The sequence below is a fragment of the Helianthus annuus genome, chromosome 9 (genome assembly GCF_002127325.2).
Source record: "Helianthus annuus cultivar XRQ/B chromosome 9, HanXRQr2.0-SUNRISE, whole genome shotgun sequence".
NCBI lineage: Eukaryota > Viridiplantae > Streptophyta > Magnoliopsida > Asterales > Asteraceae > Helianthus > Helianthus annuus.
This window is the reverse complement of record NC_035441.2, coordinates 136,768,877-136,788,576: the sequence shown is the minus strand read 5'-3', so window position 1 is coordinate 136,788,576 and position 19,700 is coordinate 136,768,877. Positions and strand designations below refer to the sequence as shown.

The 19,700-nt window shown below is 35.7% G+C and overlaps 1 protein-coding gene across 1 annotated transcript; it reads left to right on the top strand.

Moving 5' to 3' along the window:
• Positions 1-18,587: 18,587 nt before the first annotated feature.
• On the top strand, positions 18,588-19,283 carry LOC110876426 (formin-like protein 20). Its single transcript, XM_022124601.1, has 2 exons — positions 18,588-18,652; positions 18,875-19,283. The coding sequence occupies exons 1-2, from the start codon at positions 18,588-18,590 to the stop codon at positions 19,281-19,283; spliced, it is 474 nt and encodes a 157-aa protein (XP_021980293.1).
• The last annotated feature ends 417 nt before the right edge of the window (positions 19,284-19,700 follow it).

The window sequence follows — 19,700 nt, the reverse complement described above, 5'->3', positions numbered from 1 at the left end:
TATCTACATCGTTTGTTGATGTAAATGATGCTTCTACACGTTTTATTTAGTTTGGTCAAGTCTATAACCTTGTCTTCGCTATTTATTACTATTACACTTTCCGGGTTCGAGCATAATTACACTCCTTCCCATTATAACATTTATTCACTTCATTAAGTTCCCGGTTTCGAGTGTACGCGCACTCCTTCCCATTGTAATTTTCATCGGGATTACTTTTTGTCTCGGCTTCACATGCTCACCATTATTTATTTTCTTATCTACATATATATATATATACATTTATATAGGTATTTCTTTTACGTAATTCACGCAATTCATTACTCATATATGCCCTTATGCAACTATCATTCGCACTCGTATCGAATAAATTTTGTGTTAAATTAAATTTACAAGAAACATACCTGAAATGACATCAGGTTCAGCTTTAGCCTCTGTGGCTGTTATATAAGACGACCTTGTCCTTGACTTCTGGGCATCAGACATTGTGCCGGTTGTGTCTTTGGTTCTAAGCCTCTCTGGACGTTTAGACTTCTTATGTCTTGGCTTACCACATGTGCCCTTGTGAATTTTTCCACAAAATTTGCACTGATGTAACACACTTTTTGTAACTCCTTTCTTGGGAGCTTTATTAGACTTGGATTTCTTTACGGAACTTGGATTCATATCCAACACCCTCCCTTCTTCTATTTCTTGTAATATGCTGTTTTTCAATTCAGCCATCATATCGTCCACCACCGGCACGATTGTGGTTTGTAATCTATCAATATAATGTGATAGACTATTTTCTAGAGCTTTTCCGACTGCCTCGGAAATCTTAGCTTTCATTTGTTCATTCAATTGAGATGTCGAATCATCTCCGGTTACTCCAGACATTTCTTTAACTGAAACATCCATAATGGTTAATCAATAATTATTTAATTCATTTCCATCTTATTATACGGAAATTTATATCACACTCACTTAATCATAAGTAATGTGTTATTCTTTTTCGGTTTGGTCAATTACATATCTTGCCTTACCTTTCTTACTTAGTGTATTTCCCAGGTTCGAGCGTATTTATACACTCCTCCTATACACTTTTCACATATTTCATATTGTTTAATTTAATTTTAATTTTTTTAATCTAAGCTCAATTATAAGTAACTTTTACCGGATGCCTTGAAACTGAAATGTTTACATCAATTATTAAACATCTCATTTATAACATAACTTTGTTTGCTTCGGTTTAGCCAAGTTCGTAACTTGCTTTGACCATTCTCATTTAGTGCACTTTCCGGGTTTGAGTGTATTAGCGCACTCTTCCCGTGCACATTAATTTCCATCTCTTTACTTACATAGGATAAGATTTACTGAAATAAATAATTAATCCTTACCGGACGATCGATCAAGCTTGAACCGAACACTTTGTTGACAATCTTAAGCTCTGATTACCAACTATTTGAATTTAATAAAATATGCATATTTTTATATCAAAAGCACTTCACTTTTTTCAAAAGTACAAAATAGAAGTTTTAAAGTGAACACATACTAGTTAACTACTAACTAGTTTAAACATCCAAGACATGATTAGTTAATTGTTTACATCATAGTCATTGTTTACAACAAGGTCAATTCAACGCGGAAGCTTCAAAATTCGTGTTCGGTTTTTTAAAGCATGCTTGATCGCCATCCGTAAAGATTCCAACATCACCTAGAGTCAAAACCACTTAAAAGTTAGTTTTGACATTGTTAAAATATGCATAATCAAATCCTAGTATCAAACCATCAAAAATAAAATAAAAATTTTAATTTAAGTCTGTCGCGTGACGCGCCAGACCCCATCCAATCCATCGCGAGTCGCGAGGGCTCCCGCGTGTCGCACCAGATCCACTAGATCCTGTCGCGTGGTGCGGGGGAAACGGTTTTCCAGCAGGTGCAAGTTTGAGACCTGCATTTCCTACCCAGCTCTGAATTTCGCAAGAGGAACTTTAAATGCTCATAACTTTTGATCCGTAGGTCCGTTTTAGGCGATTATTTTTCCTATGCGTTTGTAATTTAATTACCGACGCGTCTTTTACATTTATTTTACCAAAATTCGAGTCTACGGATCGAATGTCTAAAATAACAAATTTAGCATAATCGACCCACATAGTTAATACCAATTTTACTAACAATGCTAAAATAACTTTAAGGCGCAATTACCCAACATCCGGGGCTTACAATCATCGGCATTTCATTACCAAATCCATGGTTTCATGCACTTGTGATCTATAGTTGCCAAAAACTAAACAAAATCAAATCTTTACTTCTTAACAATCATTTATTTGACCCGTTTGGCTCATTTATGGAATTCTCCATTTCTAATGACTACCAACGTTTTTCTAAGCTAACTTATTTCGTTCAATCAAGTAATGATCACCATCACTTCAACTAATACAACTCCTTATACTAAAACACAACTTCAATTATCTAAAATATCAAATTCACTTAATGTAACGGAACATGTTACATACTTGCATAATTCATTAACATTGGTTTCTGATCATAATTACCCATTCCCGGGCTTGTCAACCTTAGCGTATCACGTCCATTCCATGGTTTACGCTTTTATATTCAATTCTAATGAGTGACGTATTAGTCACTTCAACACTACAAATTCAACCATTGTTCGACCCGTTTGGTTGTTTAATGGAAACCACCATTTTACAACGCACCAAACTTATTCTACCAATTTTTTAACCCGTTTATATATCTAGTGATCTTCGTCACTTCAACTAAATACCAATTTCACATATTATGCTAATTTTAAAGTCTACTAACGAAAATACATAATTGAGCATAACGTAACGAAACCGTAGTTACGTACCTTCAAAGCGTTCCCTTCAAACGCGTATCGCCACTAGCTCGTCCACTTGACGTTTCGATTTCCTTGCCTATAGAGTTCAACCATAGATGTTTAGAGCTCTCTTATAGTATATAACGCATAATTTACCACACTAATCAAATATGCGTTTTTAGTCCAAATTCTCAACACTTATCTTCTCTTAGGCATTATATCAAACACCCAATGAGCATGACTTCATACAATTCAAAAATCAAGTTCTTGACTAACTATTTAACCAAGATTTAAACATTATTTCACATGTTCATGACAAATTTTCATATCAACCAATCTGGATTTGCCCCATAGAGCTCAAATACACAAAGTTAACAAAGATAATCCTAGTGTTTAACATAATTCTACCAAAGCCACTTATCACCTTCAATGGTGATTATGAATTTCACAAGAAACAGGCGAAATTTCAACAAGTAGTTGACTAGGGTTCATCCCTAGACACTATTTCATTCCAAACAACTAACATGCAACATCAATTCTGAATTTCACGAATTCACTCAGAAATTTAGATGAAGGTTTTCCATGGAAATTACATACCTTATGATCCTTTTTCAGAGGAGATCACTAATTTGTGCTTGGAAATTGATTTGGAACAAATTAGAACTTTCAATTTGGAGAAAATTGCATGAACTAGGGTTTGTGGGGAAACCCTATGTCGCCCCTGTGTTTATTTCGACCAGACACATACATCAGTGTGTGTTTGGGTTTTTTATTTTTGTTTTATAAAAACCAAGTTTTCAACTTAACACCTTTGGCCCTTCTACTAATATCAAGTTAGATTTTCCATGTTTTCAACTAAGTTTCTTTGCTATGACTAGGCTCATGACTAACTAGGTCATTTATTCCTAGTTAGTTTATTTTTGTTTATTTTATACTTTATAATTTCAATATAAAGTTTTATATTTTCGGGGTGTTACAAATTCACAAACAAAACATACCCTGGTTCAATGCGTTTTAGAGAGAACACTTTCTTTTGTGCTTTTAGGCCATTGCGTTTTAGAAAAAAGACATTTTTATGTGTTTTCTGGCCATTGCGTTTTAGAAAAACACATTTTTGAAGTGTTTTTAGTTCATTGCGTTTTAGGTAAAACACATTTTATATGTTTTTAGTCCATTGCGTTTTAGAATGAACACTTTCTTTTGTGTTTTTAGGCCATTGCGTTTTAGAGAGAACACTTTCTTTTGTATTTTTAGGCCATTGCGTTTTAGAAATAAGATATTTTTATGTGATTTCTGGCCATTACGTTTTAGAAAAACACATTTTTGAAGTGTTTTTAGTCCATTGCGTTTTAGGTAAAACACATTTTATGTGTTCTCAGTCCATTGCATTTTAGAAAGAACATTTTCTTTTGTGTTTTTAGGCCATTGCGTTTTAGAAATAAGACATTTTTAGGTGTTTACTGGACATTGCGTTTTAGAAAAACACATTTTTGAAGTGTTTTTAGTCCATTGCGTTTTAGGTAAACACATTTTTATGTGTTTTCAGTCCATTGCGTTTTAGAAAGTACACTTTCTTTTGTGTTTTTAGGCCTTTGCGTTTTAGAAAAAAGAAATTTTTAAATGTTTTCTGACCATTGCGTTTTAGAAATAAGTGTTTTCTGATCATTGCGTTCTAATAGCACACCCCCTGTCTATCTACACACTTTTTCAATTCAATATGCATCGTATAGGCCTATACGATGCGTATTGAATTAAAGTAAAAAACATGGCAGACTGACAAGTGCAGGTTATGTCTGGCGGCGGGCTTGATACGCATCGTATAGGCCTATACGATGCGTATCAACCCACTGATTTTTTGAATTATTTTTTGTTGTGTTGTGTCGAATGCGAACCCGAGAAACGAAAGGGATTTCGAGGCAGTTGGTCGATGATATGATTGATAAAGATCTTGACATGATTATTTCCATTTTCAAGTATTATTAAAACTATTCAAGCCAACCAGTCTACAATTTGGTTCCCAATTTGCGGAACATAATCCCAGATTTTCTAAAGAAACGCTTTTATCATGTGTCATGTGGTAAACAAATACCAAGGGTGTATACAGATCTCTATTCGGTCATCTTTCCAAGCTTTTACACACGAATATGTGGTTCCCAATTTGCGGAACATAATCCCAGATTGTCTAAAGAAGCGCTTTTATCATGTGTCATATTATATGTGTTATGGTGAGATTTTTCAAGTTTGCACAGTGGGAGAAAAGACCAGCACCTCTGTCAGTATTGTCCTTTAAATTCGCATAAACATATATTCGTTTCATAACCTCCTCCTATAAATTAACCATAACTCACCGATACGTCTTCTCTGGATCACACATGATAAAAGCGCTTCTTTAGACAATCTGGGATTATGTTCCGTTTCCTTAAGATTTACGTCTGATGTCCAAGTTTGATCACATTTGACTTCATCTGCGGCAGTCCAATGACTTTCTTGGTTCAATAATCCGTTCAATATCAGCGTTGTTTATCACCCTGTGTGAGCATTGGAAGCCCGACAAACAAACTCATACTACCCTTGTCGTTCCGTATTTTCTCCTTTTCTAATTCTCGAAGAATCTCGTAACTACCGGTATCTCATCCTTCTGTTGTTCAGTACTTCCGAGACGATTCAAGTGAGTCCTATGAAGGAAGTGTCTATCTATTCAATTAAGAGGAATCATTGCATTACATCCCCGTTGAAAACAAATTGTCTGTCTGAACCAAACGAAATCCACAAATTTCCAACAATTAACAGGACATTGTTAAAAGGGAAAATCTAATCGAACACCTGATTGAGAGAAACTTCTTCGAGCTAACTGCCGATATCTCATCCTTCTGGTGTTCATTACTTCCGAAACGATTCAAGTGAGTCCTATGAAGCAAGTGTATGTCTACAAATTCCAACAAATTGTGGGTTAATAGATTCCGAAGGTGTTATTTCAGTTATTTCTGTTGATTCAGTACTTCAAGGCATGCGTGTTTGATTCAGTATTTCAGTTATTTCTGTTGATTCAGTACTTTAAGGTGTATACGTTAAATACCGTTCACCGCTTTTTTAGTTGCTTCTCTTGTTAAGTGAGACATTTCATAGAGAACAAGTTCATAGCAGAATGAAATTTTATTGAAAACTTCTAAAAATGTTAAGTGTTTGAGGCATGCCTGTTTGATTCAAGTAAGTCATATGAAGCAAGTGTCTGTCTATTCAATTGAGAGGAATCATTGCATTACATCCCCGTTGAAAACAAATTGTGTCTGTCTGAACCAACCGAAATCCACAAATTTCCAACAATTAACAGGACATTGTTAAAAGGGAAAATCTAATGGAACACCTGATTGAGAGAAACTTCTTCGAGCTAACTGCCGATATCTCATCCTTCTTTGAGAGGAAAGATGACCGAATGGAGATCTGAACCAACCGAAATCCACAAATTCCAGCAAATTGTGTCTAACGCAAGGATCTTCGAATCAGTTACTTCTCTTGTTAAGTTTCTGAACCAAACGCTTTTTTAGTTGCTTCTCTTGTTAAGTTTCTGAACCAACCGAAATCCACAAATTCAAGTGAGTCCTATGAAGCTAGTGTCTGTCTATTCAATTGAGAGAAATCATTGCATTACATCCCTGTTGAAAACAAGTGGTTGTAATGATGGAACCCTTGATTTGAAAAACTTTTTTTAGAAATTTATAGTTCAATACGCATCGTATAGACCCCTATATGATGCGTATTAATCGATGATTTTACTGAAATACCCCTGGTTTTTTTATAAATTCAGGGGTATTTTTGAGAAAATTCAAAGTTTAATACTAATCGTATAGGCCTATATGATTCGTATTAAGTTGATATATGATACAACCTAGGCCTATACGATCGTATATGGCATTATTTCAAATTTAGTGTTACCGTGTTTCCCTCGGTTTGACGCGTATACGTCTCGTTTTTTGCCGAACTTTCGCATATTTTGTCGTTTTATTACGTATACCTTAAACATAAGTCGGTTCGGTGCCGTTCGGTTGCGTGCGAATATCGTATTCTATGATTACCTACAGTTTTGTTTGAAATCCACTTGTACTCCATAGTGTCGTATTATATGTATACGTGTGTGGAAATATCGTTAGTCGCGTACTTTGACATATTTTTGCGTATTTTGACGTATTCTAACATATTGTTGCGTATTTAATAGTATTTTTGACGTATTTGGGCGTATTCTAACGTATTTTAGCTTATTTTAACCTATTTTAGGGTATTTTACGTATTTTAACGTATTTTAACATATTTTAGCGTATTTTAACGTATTGTAACGTACGTTAGCGTATTTTAACGTACTGTAACGTAAGTTAGCGTATTTTAGCGTATTTTAACGTATTGTAACGTAAGTTAGTGTATTTTAACGTATTTTAGCGTATTTTAACGTATTATAACGTATTTTAGTTGGTTTCGAATATACCCAAAGTTGTCAAATTCGTTGCGTGCATTCATATTTGAGAAACATTTATTCAGTTATTTCTGTTGATCCACAAATTCCAACAAAGTTAATATTCACTGTGGTGGATGCAAGCATAAAGTTAGAAACCGGTGGTGTTGAACCAACATTTCCTTCAAACATTCTAAACCCTACAAGGATTTTGGGAATTAAACGCATGTACGTGACAAAACAAGGATCGTTCTAATAGATTAAAGAGAATAAACCAAGTACAAAATCATCTGCTTTCTGAATCTGAATCTGAATGTTAACTTGGACTCATAAACCCTTGAATCCCAACGCTTCTATGATGATATCAGCGTTGTTTATCACCCTGTGTGAGCATTGGAAGCCCGACCACTAGCAGAAGAACCCGACACGTCTTCTATGATGATTCGAAACATTCACGAACAACAATGGACTTAGACTCATTGTTGCGAATTTGGTTTCTTCGGGACCCTTTATTTCAACGCTTCTCCTTAAAACTCTCATCAAATGCCTCACCGGCTTATGTTGATGGATAACGCAAACAAGTTCTCCACAGTTTGTTATTCAAATTTCTATTCGGTCATCTTTCCAAACTGCAACACACGATAAGTTCTCCAAAATAATGCATACACAAATAGTACAGGGACCACTAGAATAGACACATGTCCAAACTGCAACACACGATAAGTTCTATAGAACACTCGTAATCCTCAACCGGCTTTGAAACCGGACGAAATCTACGAAGAAACTGTTCGATTTCACGGTGAGTGGAGAAATTAGCGACGGAGAAACTGTTGGAATTTGTGGATTTCAGTTGGTTCAGACAGACACAATTTGTTGGAATTTGTAGATCAACAGAAATAACTGAAATAACAGCTTCCTTTTCTCTCTCTGACAACTGGTTCATCTTTTTACTCCTTTTCCTTCAATTTCGAGAACATTCTCCGTAACATGAAGACGTGTCGGGTTCTTCTAGTAGTGGTATTTTAATGAAGTATTGAAGATTGAATGTGCAAACCGCAACCGTTTTTTTACTACGGAAACGGTGGCTATGCGAAATACAAACCGCAATCGTTTGTGACTATGGGAAACACAAGTTTTCTTTTTGAGCTTGATGGATGTCCGTTATCTCAATTGAGGCGTGCATTGTTTAAATCTGAATATAACTAGATGTTACGTGTAACTTCATTAAACCAAGAACAAAGCCTATTTCAAAACACATGTGTTTGTATCAGCGTTGTTTATCACCCTGTGTGAGCATTGGAAACCCGACAAACAGTCTTTGACAACTGTGACAGCTTATCTATCTGTGTGTGTCACATCCATCCTGTTATAGCAATCGATATGATTAATTTTACAGATTTTTTCTAATTAGCTTTGTTAACTACCAAAAGAATGCATACTCAAATAGTTCTAGTGGACGAAGCAAAGAGACCGTTGTGTATCTGAATCAGGTTCTCAAAAAAGCCGTGAAATCGAACAGTTTCTTCGTAGATTCCGTCCGGTTTCAAAGCCGGTTGAGGATTACGAGTGTTCTAGACTCGTTCAAGGCATGCTTGTTTCAAAGCCGATCCGGTTTCTCCGAAGCTGTTATTTCTGTTGTTCAGTACTTCCGAGACGATTCAAGTGAGTCTTATTTCTGTTGAAAAACGTAATCGAATTTTTGAAGTGCATGTTCTCTGATACCTGATCGTGTTTGGTTTTGTTTGCGATTGAATCATCGATTTCCTTCATGTCGATTTCAACTTCCATTGATCAAATAATAAAAACCCTAAGAATGCATACACAAATAGTTCTAGTGGACGAAGCAAAGAGACCGCCTTGTTAATTTTAATGAAGCAATGAAGATTGAATCTGCAAACCGCAACCTTTTTTGACTACCGAAACGGTGGCTATGCAAAATACAAACCGCAATCGTTTGTGACTATGGGAAACACAAGTTTTCTTTTTAAGCTTGATGGATGTCCGTTATCTTAACGCTTCTCCTTACATTATTGATCTGGAATTGGAGAACCGTTGTTAACAAGAGTATGTTGTTCCAAGATCAATTCCAAGATTATTGATGGTAACAAGAGTATGTTGTTCCAAGATCAATTCCAATTGCAGTTGATGAAACCGGAGCTGTTATCTCGGTTGTTCAGTACTTTCGTGATAAATACAATGTTCATCTTCGTTATCCTTTGCTTTCTGCAATTCAAGCAGGCACAGATGCTAAACGTACTGTTATTACATCCGAGACGATTCAAGTGAGTCCTATGAAGCAAGTGTCGGTCTATTCAATTGAGAGGAATAATTGCATTACATCCCTGTTGAAAAACATAATCGATAAATTTAGGGAAAATGGGGTTGAAAGATGATAACCCAACAGTGGAGGATCTCATTTGACAGCTTCGATAAATTCAGGGGTATTCTCAAATAATGTTTCCTAGATGTTTGAAGACCAACAAATGTCCAAAGTGCCGCTTCTTCGTTCGCGTGACGGAAAGCTACCGCGTGACAGGAAGCTACCTTGAAAAAATTAAAAAATTAAATCGACACCCTCAATACGCATCGTATAGACCTATACGATGCGTATTACTTTTTGGCAGGGACAATGGCAGCCTTTGGCAGGCATAGAAGTTAGAACCCACCTCAATACGCATCGTATAGGCCTATACGATGCGTATTGAGGGTGTCGATTTAATCCCCCAAAGTGTGCCAATAATACGACCCATTGGTAAATATGAGAACCGTTTTAGTATTGATGTTTGAAGTGTCAATTTTTGCGACTACATTGTCATCGCAGTTGACTTTTCCTCGTATTTGTCTTGAATGAGGCCTTCTTGAAAACGAGCTAGTTTTTGTTATTCTAATGAAAATGTCTTTTTGTTCTCTTTAAAAAATATTAGATATAACTTAATTTTAGCCAATATGGGGCTAGCCCATTTGGTAGAGGTATTGCCTCTTAGAGGAGAGGTCCCAGGTTTAAATCTGGGCATAGACGATTAATTTAGGATTATTGGTGTAATAGGGTAGGGATAAATGTTGCCATTAAAAAAAAGATATAACTTAATTTTAAAATGTTATTACAAAAAGAAAAAGAATTATGTATTTTAAGATAATAATAATAATAAAACTTTCTAAATGATTTTGAGGTTGTGTAAGTATTCAAATAAACTTTAAGGGTGAGATCAAATAGGAAGTTTATTTTGGCTAGAAAAGATAGGAATCAATAGGATTATGACATGTGACAAAATTTAAAATAAAGGTGAAGGATATTTTAATCAGTTTTACCCAATCTTCTCTCTTCTTCTTCTCTCTGTAACTTCAAAACCCACCATTTTCAAAACCCACCATCTTCAACCTTTTCTTCACTTTCTATCTCAATAATCACTACATTATAGTGCGATTTTCGTCACCAACCAATGATTCAAACACCCAATCAACGTGTTCTTCGACTTTTTTGAAGAAACCCAATTTAATTTCATACAATATCTCATTTTTACCTGTGATTTTGAAGCGAATCACTCAATTCGTTCGATTCAATCGCTGATCAGTGTTTCTAACATTCAAATTTCGTCAATCGGTGAAGAAATATGAAGAAATCGGCTTCGATCTATGTAAGAAATTTTTTAATTGCATTGTTACGATCTGGGTTTTTGAATTGAGTCATTGCGTTTTACAAAGTAATCTTGGTGGGGGTCCGGGGGCAGCGCCCCTATGAGCAGGGTTCAAGGGATCCCCTGGCTGGGGTCGAGCTGCATCAAAAAAATTAATTTTTCAGGAAATTGCCTCTTTTCATAGACATAAATTCGTAAACAAATTTTGATCTCCTACTTCCTGGTTCATACAATTCACAAACAAAACATACCCTGGTTCAATGCGTTTTAGGGAGAACACTTTCTTTTGTGTTTTTATGCCATTGCGTTTTAGAAATAAGACATTTTTATGTGTTTTCTGGCCATTGCGTTTTAGAAAAACACATTTTAGAAGTGTTTTTAGTCCATTGCGTTTTAGGTAAAACACATTTTATGTGTTTTCAGTCCATTGCGTTTTAGAAAGAACACTTTCTTTTGTGTTTTTAGGCCATTGCGTTTTAGAGAGAACACTTTTTTTTGTATTTTTGGGTCATTGCGTTTTAGAAATAAGATATTTTTATGTGTTTTCTGCCCATTGCGTTTTAGAAAAACACATTTTGAAGTGTTTTCAGTCCATTGCGTTTTAGAAAGAACACTTTCTTTTGTGTTTTTAGGCCATTGCGTTTTAGAGAGAACACTTTTTTTTTTGTATTTTTGGGCCATTGCGTTTTAGAAATAAGACATTTTTATGTGTTTTCTGGCCATTGCGTTTTAGAAAAAACACATTTTTGAAGTGTTTTTAGTCCATTGCGTTTTAGGTAAACACATTTTTATGTGTTTTAAGTCCATTGCGTTTTAGAAAGTACACTTTCTTTTGTGTTTTTAGGCTTTTGCGTTTTAGAAAAAAGAAATTTTTAATTTTAAATGTTTTCTAACCATTGCGTTTTAGAAATAAGACACTTATTTGTGTTTTTGGTGCATTGCATTTTAGAAAAAAATCATTTTTTTACGCTTTTTGTCCATTACGTTTTACGCAACTGGGTTTTCGAAAAAAAATCGAAAATATAGCAATAGTATACTCGTTTTAAAGATAAAAAACGCTCGTTTTTTTGGTGCAAATTTTATAAAAAAATAATGTCGTATGAAAAGGTTATTAACGTTTAAAAAATGGGGGGGGATTGGAGGAGAGAGAAACTATTTTCCTGGATTTACTAGAATGCCCTTACACAAACTCACGCGCCTCTTTTTTTTCTCTTCAATTTCACTCATTTAATCTTAGCTCTTGGTTAAATCAATTGATGGTTAAGATTATTTCCTAGCGTTTCTAACCCTAAACTTTAAAAGATATATTACTTTTCCAACTTATTTAGCTTGTTTTTGTTTTCAACTAAATGATAAATGTTACATATTTGACAAATGCACGAAAGATATATCCAAGAGTAAACTCTCAAAATTGTCCTTGAGTTAGTTCAATTTTGCTAGATTCATCCCAAAAAGTTTTTTTTTCTTACAGGAACAACTGAGATTTATAAATTGTAGGAATCCGTTCGTGCAAAATAAATAAAATATTTTACTAACTTGAATTACAACTTGAAATAGGAAAGCAGTAAATAGATGTACAGGTTACAACTGAAATAAAAAGAAAAACAAATACAGAATTACAAACAAAATTGAAGTTCTTGGCCGAGGATCGTGTTAAACACGGGTCCCTTAAAACAAATTTCGATTCTCCCAAGAGAACTCGTTAGTTTCCAGGATACAACAGTCCAAGTAGTTGTACTGCCGGTCTTGACTAAAACCCGAAGGTTTACCGTGCTACTTGAAGAAGAAGAAAGAATTCAGTGGAGAGAAGATTGTATCAGCTGTAAATTTCGGTGTGTCTGGTTCTGCAGCAGGGTCCTCCTATTTATACTGTAGGTCCTTAGTCAAAACTGAAAAAGAATTAAATGGGAGAATTAAATTGCATTAAACGTCTTCAATGCACTTTAATTCGTCATTTAATTCTCAATCAAAATCGTTGACTCGTCAGTTTCAAATGCTGAAATGTAACTGCACTGTCATTAATTACTGGAAGCTTCTGCATGCGCGCGCAAGACAGACTGATGCGCGCGCACGCCATCTTGGCTCAATTCCATGCACTCATGCAAAGTGCGCCATCAAAGTGCCACATTTTGCCTATCGCCCACGCGCGTGTGTGCGGGTGCAAGTTAGGGTGCTCCGCACCCTTTGCGAGTACACTTAGTGTGTGCTTCCATGAAACAATAAGGATGAAGTTGTCACACCCCAACCGATGGCGGAAACATCGAGGCGTGGCACTGAGCGAAACAGATTGTCCAAGAGAATCCATAACACTATTTATGACGATATATTAATCGTTAACGTCCCATACCATCAACATATAAAGTAAAAATAGTTATTACAGAATATTGTTCTCAAAGACAAATAGCAGTTCCGACAACTCAGATTTTATTTGTGGGTTTCTAGACCACCTAACTTGATTCCATAAAAGATCAGCAAACATAGCATCCTAGATACCTGTCACATACGTTAAAATAAAGTCAATACACGTAGTGTAAAGGTGAGTACACAAGTTTAATAGCATATAATATAGCGAAAGCGTTTACGCATAACCAACATGTAACACGTAGAAATGTGATGTAAGTAAGCTATCGACAATGAAGTATGTAACCGACATGACTTCGAGTTGTAGAATGCGCAACACATTATCACCACTGTGACCATGTGAAGTAAAACCCTTAACAACCCCTGTCCACGACAGGTGCTGAGTCCAAACAATAGTACTATCGTTGCTAAGGTGTCAGGCAAACAATCACTGTGCAAACATAACATACAAGCATTCATCGAGTCACGTATAACATGCGATAGCGGTTAGCGTTAAAAGTGTTTGCGTTGTGTATTCGATGTGATTTGAATATAGAGAATGTATGTAACGCCCAAAATGCGTTAAAAGAAAATGGGTTCGAGTATACTCATAGTATATGTTTAATAAATAAACACTGCTTTGGATTGAAGGGAGCGCTTGGAGATTAGCCTGATCATAGGACGATAGTGTAAGCGTTGAACAACGTCTTAAATAGTGTGTCGAGTGGGATGTGGGACGAATGGTGATTCGATCGGATGACCGTCCGGACGGATGAGGGATGACCATTCGGTCGATTGGTCATTTGATTGAGGAAGTGTATTTGTAGAATGTTTGAACTTTTGAAGTTTTCGTTGTAGCATAGATCAAGTCATTCGATCAGATGGTCATCCGGACGGATGGCCATTCGATCGGATGGCTATTCAGTTGAAAGGCTGATATTCTTTGAAGTTTTGTAAGATCGTTTAAGTGTTGAACTTGTAAAGCATAGTTGTCTGGTCGAATAGTCATTCGATCGGATGGTCATCCGATCGGATGGCTATTCGATCGAGCAACCAGTTTGTCTGAAACTTTGTAAAAATTTGTTAAGTCGAAAAGTTTTGTGGTTTAACGGAGACGGCGTGACGACGTGTTAAATAACGGAAATCACATCAAGTCCAACTCAGTTGATCGGATAGGAACCACCCCATTCGATCAGACTTAATTGTTCTTGACGAAATTTCATGTTCAACCCGTGAGTCGTTCGTCTTCTTCGGTAGAAATCCGTTCTCAGACCGGCTATTCACTAGGGTATGAGTAGAAGGCCTGAACGAGCCCAGATTCTAATGGTTTTGAGTAAAAAGTTAGGAATGTTGAAGAAAAGTTCGAAACAGTTTGAAAATGTTTAGATCTAGTCGAAATCAGTGTATAAATGTATAGAAATCCTTTAGATCTACGCAGTTCTTGATGAGATGAGGTCATTCAACAATGTTCATCAGAACCCGTGATGACGTCACCTTAGAACAGCCCAAATCAGGTGATTTCATGGTGAAGGTGTAAAGATTTGATGGAGAAGATGATGAGAAAGTGTGTGCTGATGATGGAAGTACAAGATTTAGAGTGAAAACTTATAAGAATCGCGAGGAATCGAGAGAAAAGTGCTTGAGAGCGTGCTGGTCGGATAAGGCTGTCACATCAATGAACAGTTGATGTGACAGGTGGGTATTTATAGCTGAAAGGCGAGAAAGGCTGTGGAGGTTAAGTGGGTCGGATAGCCGTTCGATCGGATGGCCATCCGATCGGATGGTCATCCGGTCGGATGTCCTTCGATCGTATGGTCATTCGATTGGTTGGCTTGTGTGGGTTAGTTTTCCGACTTTTGTTTCGTGTGTTGAGTGAGTTGCGATTAGGCGAGTTGCGAGTAAGCGACGCGATAGTATTAAACTATAGTTACATAAATAACATAACTCATAAAAAGCATAAAACACATAATAGTTGCGATTCACTATCAGGCTCTTGTGATGAGATTGCGATGCGATAGAGTTGCGATTGCGTTTGCGAATAACATCCCAAAATACATATAAGGCACACAGAAGTAAGCACATAATAACATACACACATAGAACAATACCAATAGTTGCGTTGCGAGTTTCTGATAGCGATGTGATAGCGTTTAGACTAACGTGCGATGCGATAAAATGCGTTAATTAGTATGGGTTGTAAATGGGTTAAATGCGATAATTTTGAATAAGCGTTATAAAATGTGTTGTAGAATCACAGATTAAAATCGTTAATCAATATATCGTTTATCGAATCTCAATAGTACAAGACAATAATTAAGAAAAGACAGATCTGAATGCTGACATGTCTTAGCTTTGACTCTGACTTTGACTTGTACTTTGACTTTAAAAGTCGGGTTGTTACAGGAGTGTTCCCACTTAAATACCCCTTTAAGTTTCAACTCTCCTCTTATGTGGGACAAGGTGTCACTTTCCCAATTTTTCAGCATCCTATGGAGTGTTCCCACTTAACTACCCCGTTAGGAACCACCCTTTATTGCGAGAACCGCGGGAACCAATATGAACTCAAAAAAAAAATCTAAAAAACACACAATTTTTTTAGTATTTTTTAATAAAAATAGCTACTTTTCGTTTATTAAAAAAAATTTGGAGACTAAAAGTAGCGATTTTTATTAAAAAAATTTTGTTGTGTGTTTTTTAGATTTTTTTTAGGTTTTTTGGGGTTTAGCTTTATGGTTTAGTTTTTAGCGTTTAGCTTAGGCGGGGGGGGGGGGGGGGGGGGGTAGGTTTTTTTAGGTTTTTGAGGGGTTAGTTAGTTTTTAGCATTTAGCTTGTGGGGTGGGGGTTAGGTTTTTTAGGTTTTTGGTGGTGTAGTGGGTTTATTTTGTTGTGTTCACATTGGTTCTCGCGATTCTCGCAATAAAGGTGATTATCGCATGAACCCAACCCTATATATATATAATTTATTTCACATTGGTCTCTGTTTGGTATGGTGTGACAGTGACAGAATATCCGTTCTCTATAAAATTTATTTCGCAATGTTAAAAAATATAAACATAGATCATATATTATTAGAAAAAATATTTCGTTGAGTTAATTACATAGTTAGTCCCTGTGGTTTGCACAAAGTAACATACTTAGGTACTAATAGTTTAAAATCACATTCTAGGGTATTAACTTTTCATTTTGTAACATTTGGAGGTATTAACGTTATTTGTAGGTTTAAAATCACATTTTATTAGTACCTAAGTATGTTATTTTGTGCAAACCACAAGGACTAACTATGTTAATACCCTAGAAGTTAATACCTCCAGACGTTACAAAATGAAAAGTTAATACCCTAGAAGGTGATTTTAAACTATTAGTACCTAAGTATGTTATTTTGTGCAAACCACAGGGACTAACTACGTAATTAACTCTATTTCGTTATTAAAAAGGGAACCATAAAAATGAATATAGGTACAAGTATGATGTTGATCAATACGATATGGTAGCGATACGATGTCAATTTAGCGAAATCAAAATCAATTAAATAAATATTGATATCGATATATATATATATATATATATATATATATATATATATATATATATATATATATATATATATATATATATAGGGGAGGGTTATCTTGAGAAAGCTAAATATTGCGAGAACCGTGAGAACGAATGAAAAAACCAATCAAAACCAATTTTTTTAACAGAAACCTCATTGTAATTAAGATGCAACATCAAAAAAATAAAAAAGAATTTACAACATCAAATAGTTCATTTCTCATTTCAAAATCACTCTTTTTAGATTTTTTCCACATGTGTAAATACAACAGATTTACACATGTATAAATGGCAAACTTACACATGTGTAAATTTTCTTTATTTACGAATTCACGTAAATTTAAACGTGTAAATTAAATTTCTAAGATTGTATTCGAATAATAATGATAAGTGTAGAAAAAAATTTCGAATTTGATTCGTTTTTGACCAAGTTCTCGCGTTTTTTTCATTTGTTCTCACGGTTCTCACAATATTTAGTGTTCTCATTTAAACCCTCCCCTATATATATATATATATATATATATGTATATATATATATATATATAGTGTGGGGTTCATTGGGAAACACTAAAAAATGATAGAAAAACCACCTCCAGTTGTAAGAACCGAGAAAACCACTTTCTAGCCACTAGATCAACAAAATGGATGGATGAGATTTAAAGTAACCAAAATTAATATTAAATACATTTTGTCTTATTATGTCTTTAATATTTTAATCCAAAAGGGTAGTTTAGTAAAATTATTTTTTTTTGCCTTTTTGTCTTTATTATTTTTTTATTACTTTTTTTTGCCTTTTAAACAGAATTTTTTTTTATTAAAAGCATTTTTAAATTCAAATTTTTTTAACAAAACAATTTTTTTTTGCGCGCCGGTTTTTGCACCCCTTTTTTACGCCGGCTTTTCACGCATCGTTTTTTAACGCGTCGTTTTTGCACGCCGTTTTTTACGCTCGGCGTTTTCAAACGTCTTTTTTTAACGCGCCGTTTTTTACGTCCCGTTTTAACGCGGCGTATTTTACGTTCCATTTTTTTCGCGGCGTTTTTTTCACACGGTTTTTTTACGTTTTACAATTTACGTAGAAAAAGTTTTACGTTTTACGTTAAATAGTTTTTACATAAAAGTTTACGTTTTACGTTAAAAAAAATTTACGTTTTACGTTAAATTTTTTACGTTTTACGTTTTACGTAAAACTTTCTATGTTTTACGTTTTACGTTTTCCGTTAAAAAGTTTACGTTTTACATTAAAAAGTTTACGTTTTACGTTTTTCGTTAAAAAATTTACGTTTTACGTTAAAAATTTTTACGTTTTACGTTTAACCTTAAAATTTTTACGTTTTACGTCAAACTTTTTACGTTTTACGTTTTTACGTTTTACATTTTACGTTTTACGTTTTTACGTTTTACATTTTACGTTTTACTTTAAACTTTTTACGCTTTACGTTTTACGTTAAAAAGTTTACGGTTTAACTTTTTTTTTTTACAAAAACTTTTTTACACAAAATGAACGCACCCAGAAATCACAAACTCGGTAGGTGTCTCAGATAGATTATTGTCATCATCGACTGGGGAAAAAATAAAAAAACCAGCAACATCAAAACAATGTGTATCTCGAAAAAAAAACGGGGATTGGCTCAAATTTTCCGATAATCAAAAGGCTGCAAAGTGGGGTTATAGGTTCAAAAACCTACCCTCCACCATCCTTCTCGCGCCATCGCCATCAAAATCTACGTTTTTTTTGCATCATCGCCCGCCCAATCCATCAACAGCAAAACGAGATCTGGAGACCAACAACATCAAAACAATGTCATCAACGACAAAACGAGATCTAGAGACCAGATCGCCGACAACAATGTCAACCACAACACTGTTCAAACCCACAAAATTTCAAAGAAACCCACAATTTTTTACAACAGATCATTCCCACAAAAATAAAAAAAACCCCAAGAAATACCAACAGAATCAAAGAATCCCAAAACTCAAACCAAAATTTAGACTAAAATTCAAAACCACAAAATTTCAAAGAAACCCACATTTTTTTTACAACAGATCAATCCCACAAAATTCAAACCCACATTTTTTTTACAACAGATCAAACCAAAACTCAAACCCACAAAATTCAAACCTGCTTCCGACTTCACCGGCTGAGCCACCGCCTTCCCTGGCTCAACTACCATCGCCGCCACCGGCCATCTCCACCCACCCACCATCCCCAACGCCACCGCCACTAACCCCAACGCCACCACCACCAAACACCAGTCTCAAAGGGGGGTGGGGAGAGGAAAGGGAGGCAGAAGATGCCGCCGGAGAGCCGCCGCCACCAGCCCCCAATGTTATAAACCACTATGAGCGTCGAACACCGGCTCGGATCTTGACAACGCTGGAACTTGAAACACCGGCGACATCAGACTATGGGGTTATGGTGGTGTTCTGGTTGAGGATCGGGGATGCGGCGGAGGTAAAGGCGGAGGTTCGATGGTTGTTGTGGAGGAGGAGGTGAGGGGTTGAAACCCACCACCACATTCGCCGTCGAAACCCACCACCACAATCGCCGTCGAAACCCACCACCACCGTCGCCGGCAGAGAGACAAAAAGGTGGGTGTGGTGGTTGGATGAGAGATGGTGGTGGGATGCGAGATGGTGCTTGTATGAGAGATGGTTGGGTTTTTTTTAAAATTTGGCCTACAACTTTAAAAGATTCAAGAAGGTCTGCAACTTCAATCAAGAGAGAGAGAGAGAGAGACAAATGTGAGATATTGTTTTAGTTTCAAGAAATAGATGAGAGAGAGACGATGAGAGATGCAACTTTAAAAGAAAAGACAGAGGAGAGAGAAAAGATTTGACATTTGGGGTAAATGACCAATATACCATTTATGTTGGCATAATCTGATTGGTTGAGAGTGGTTCTCGCGGTGAG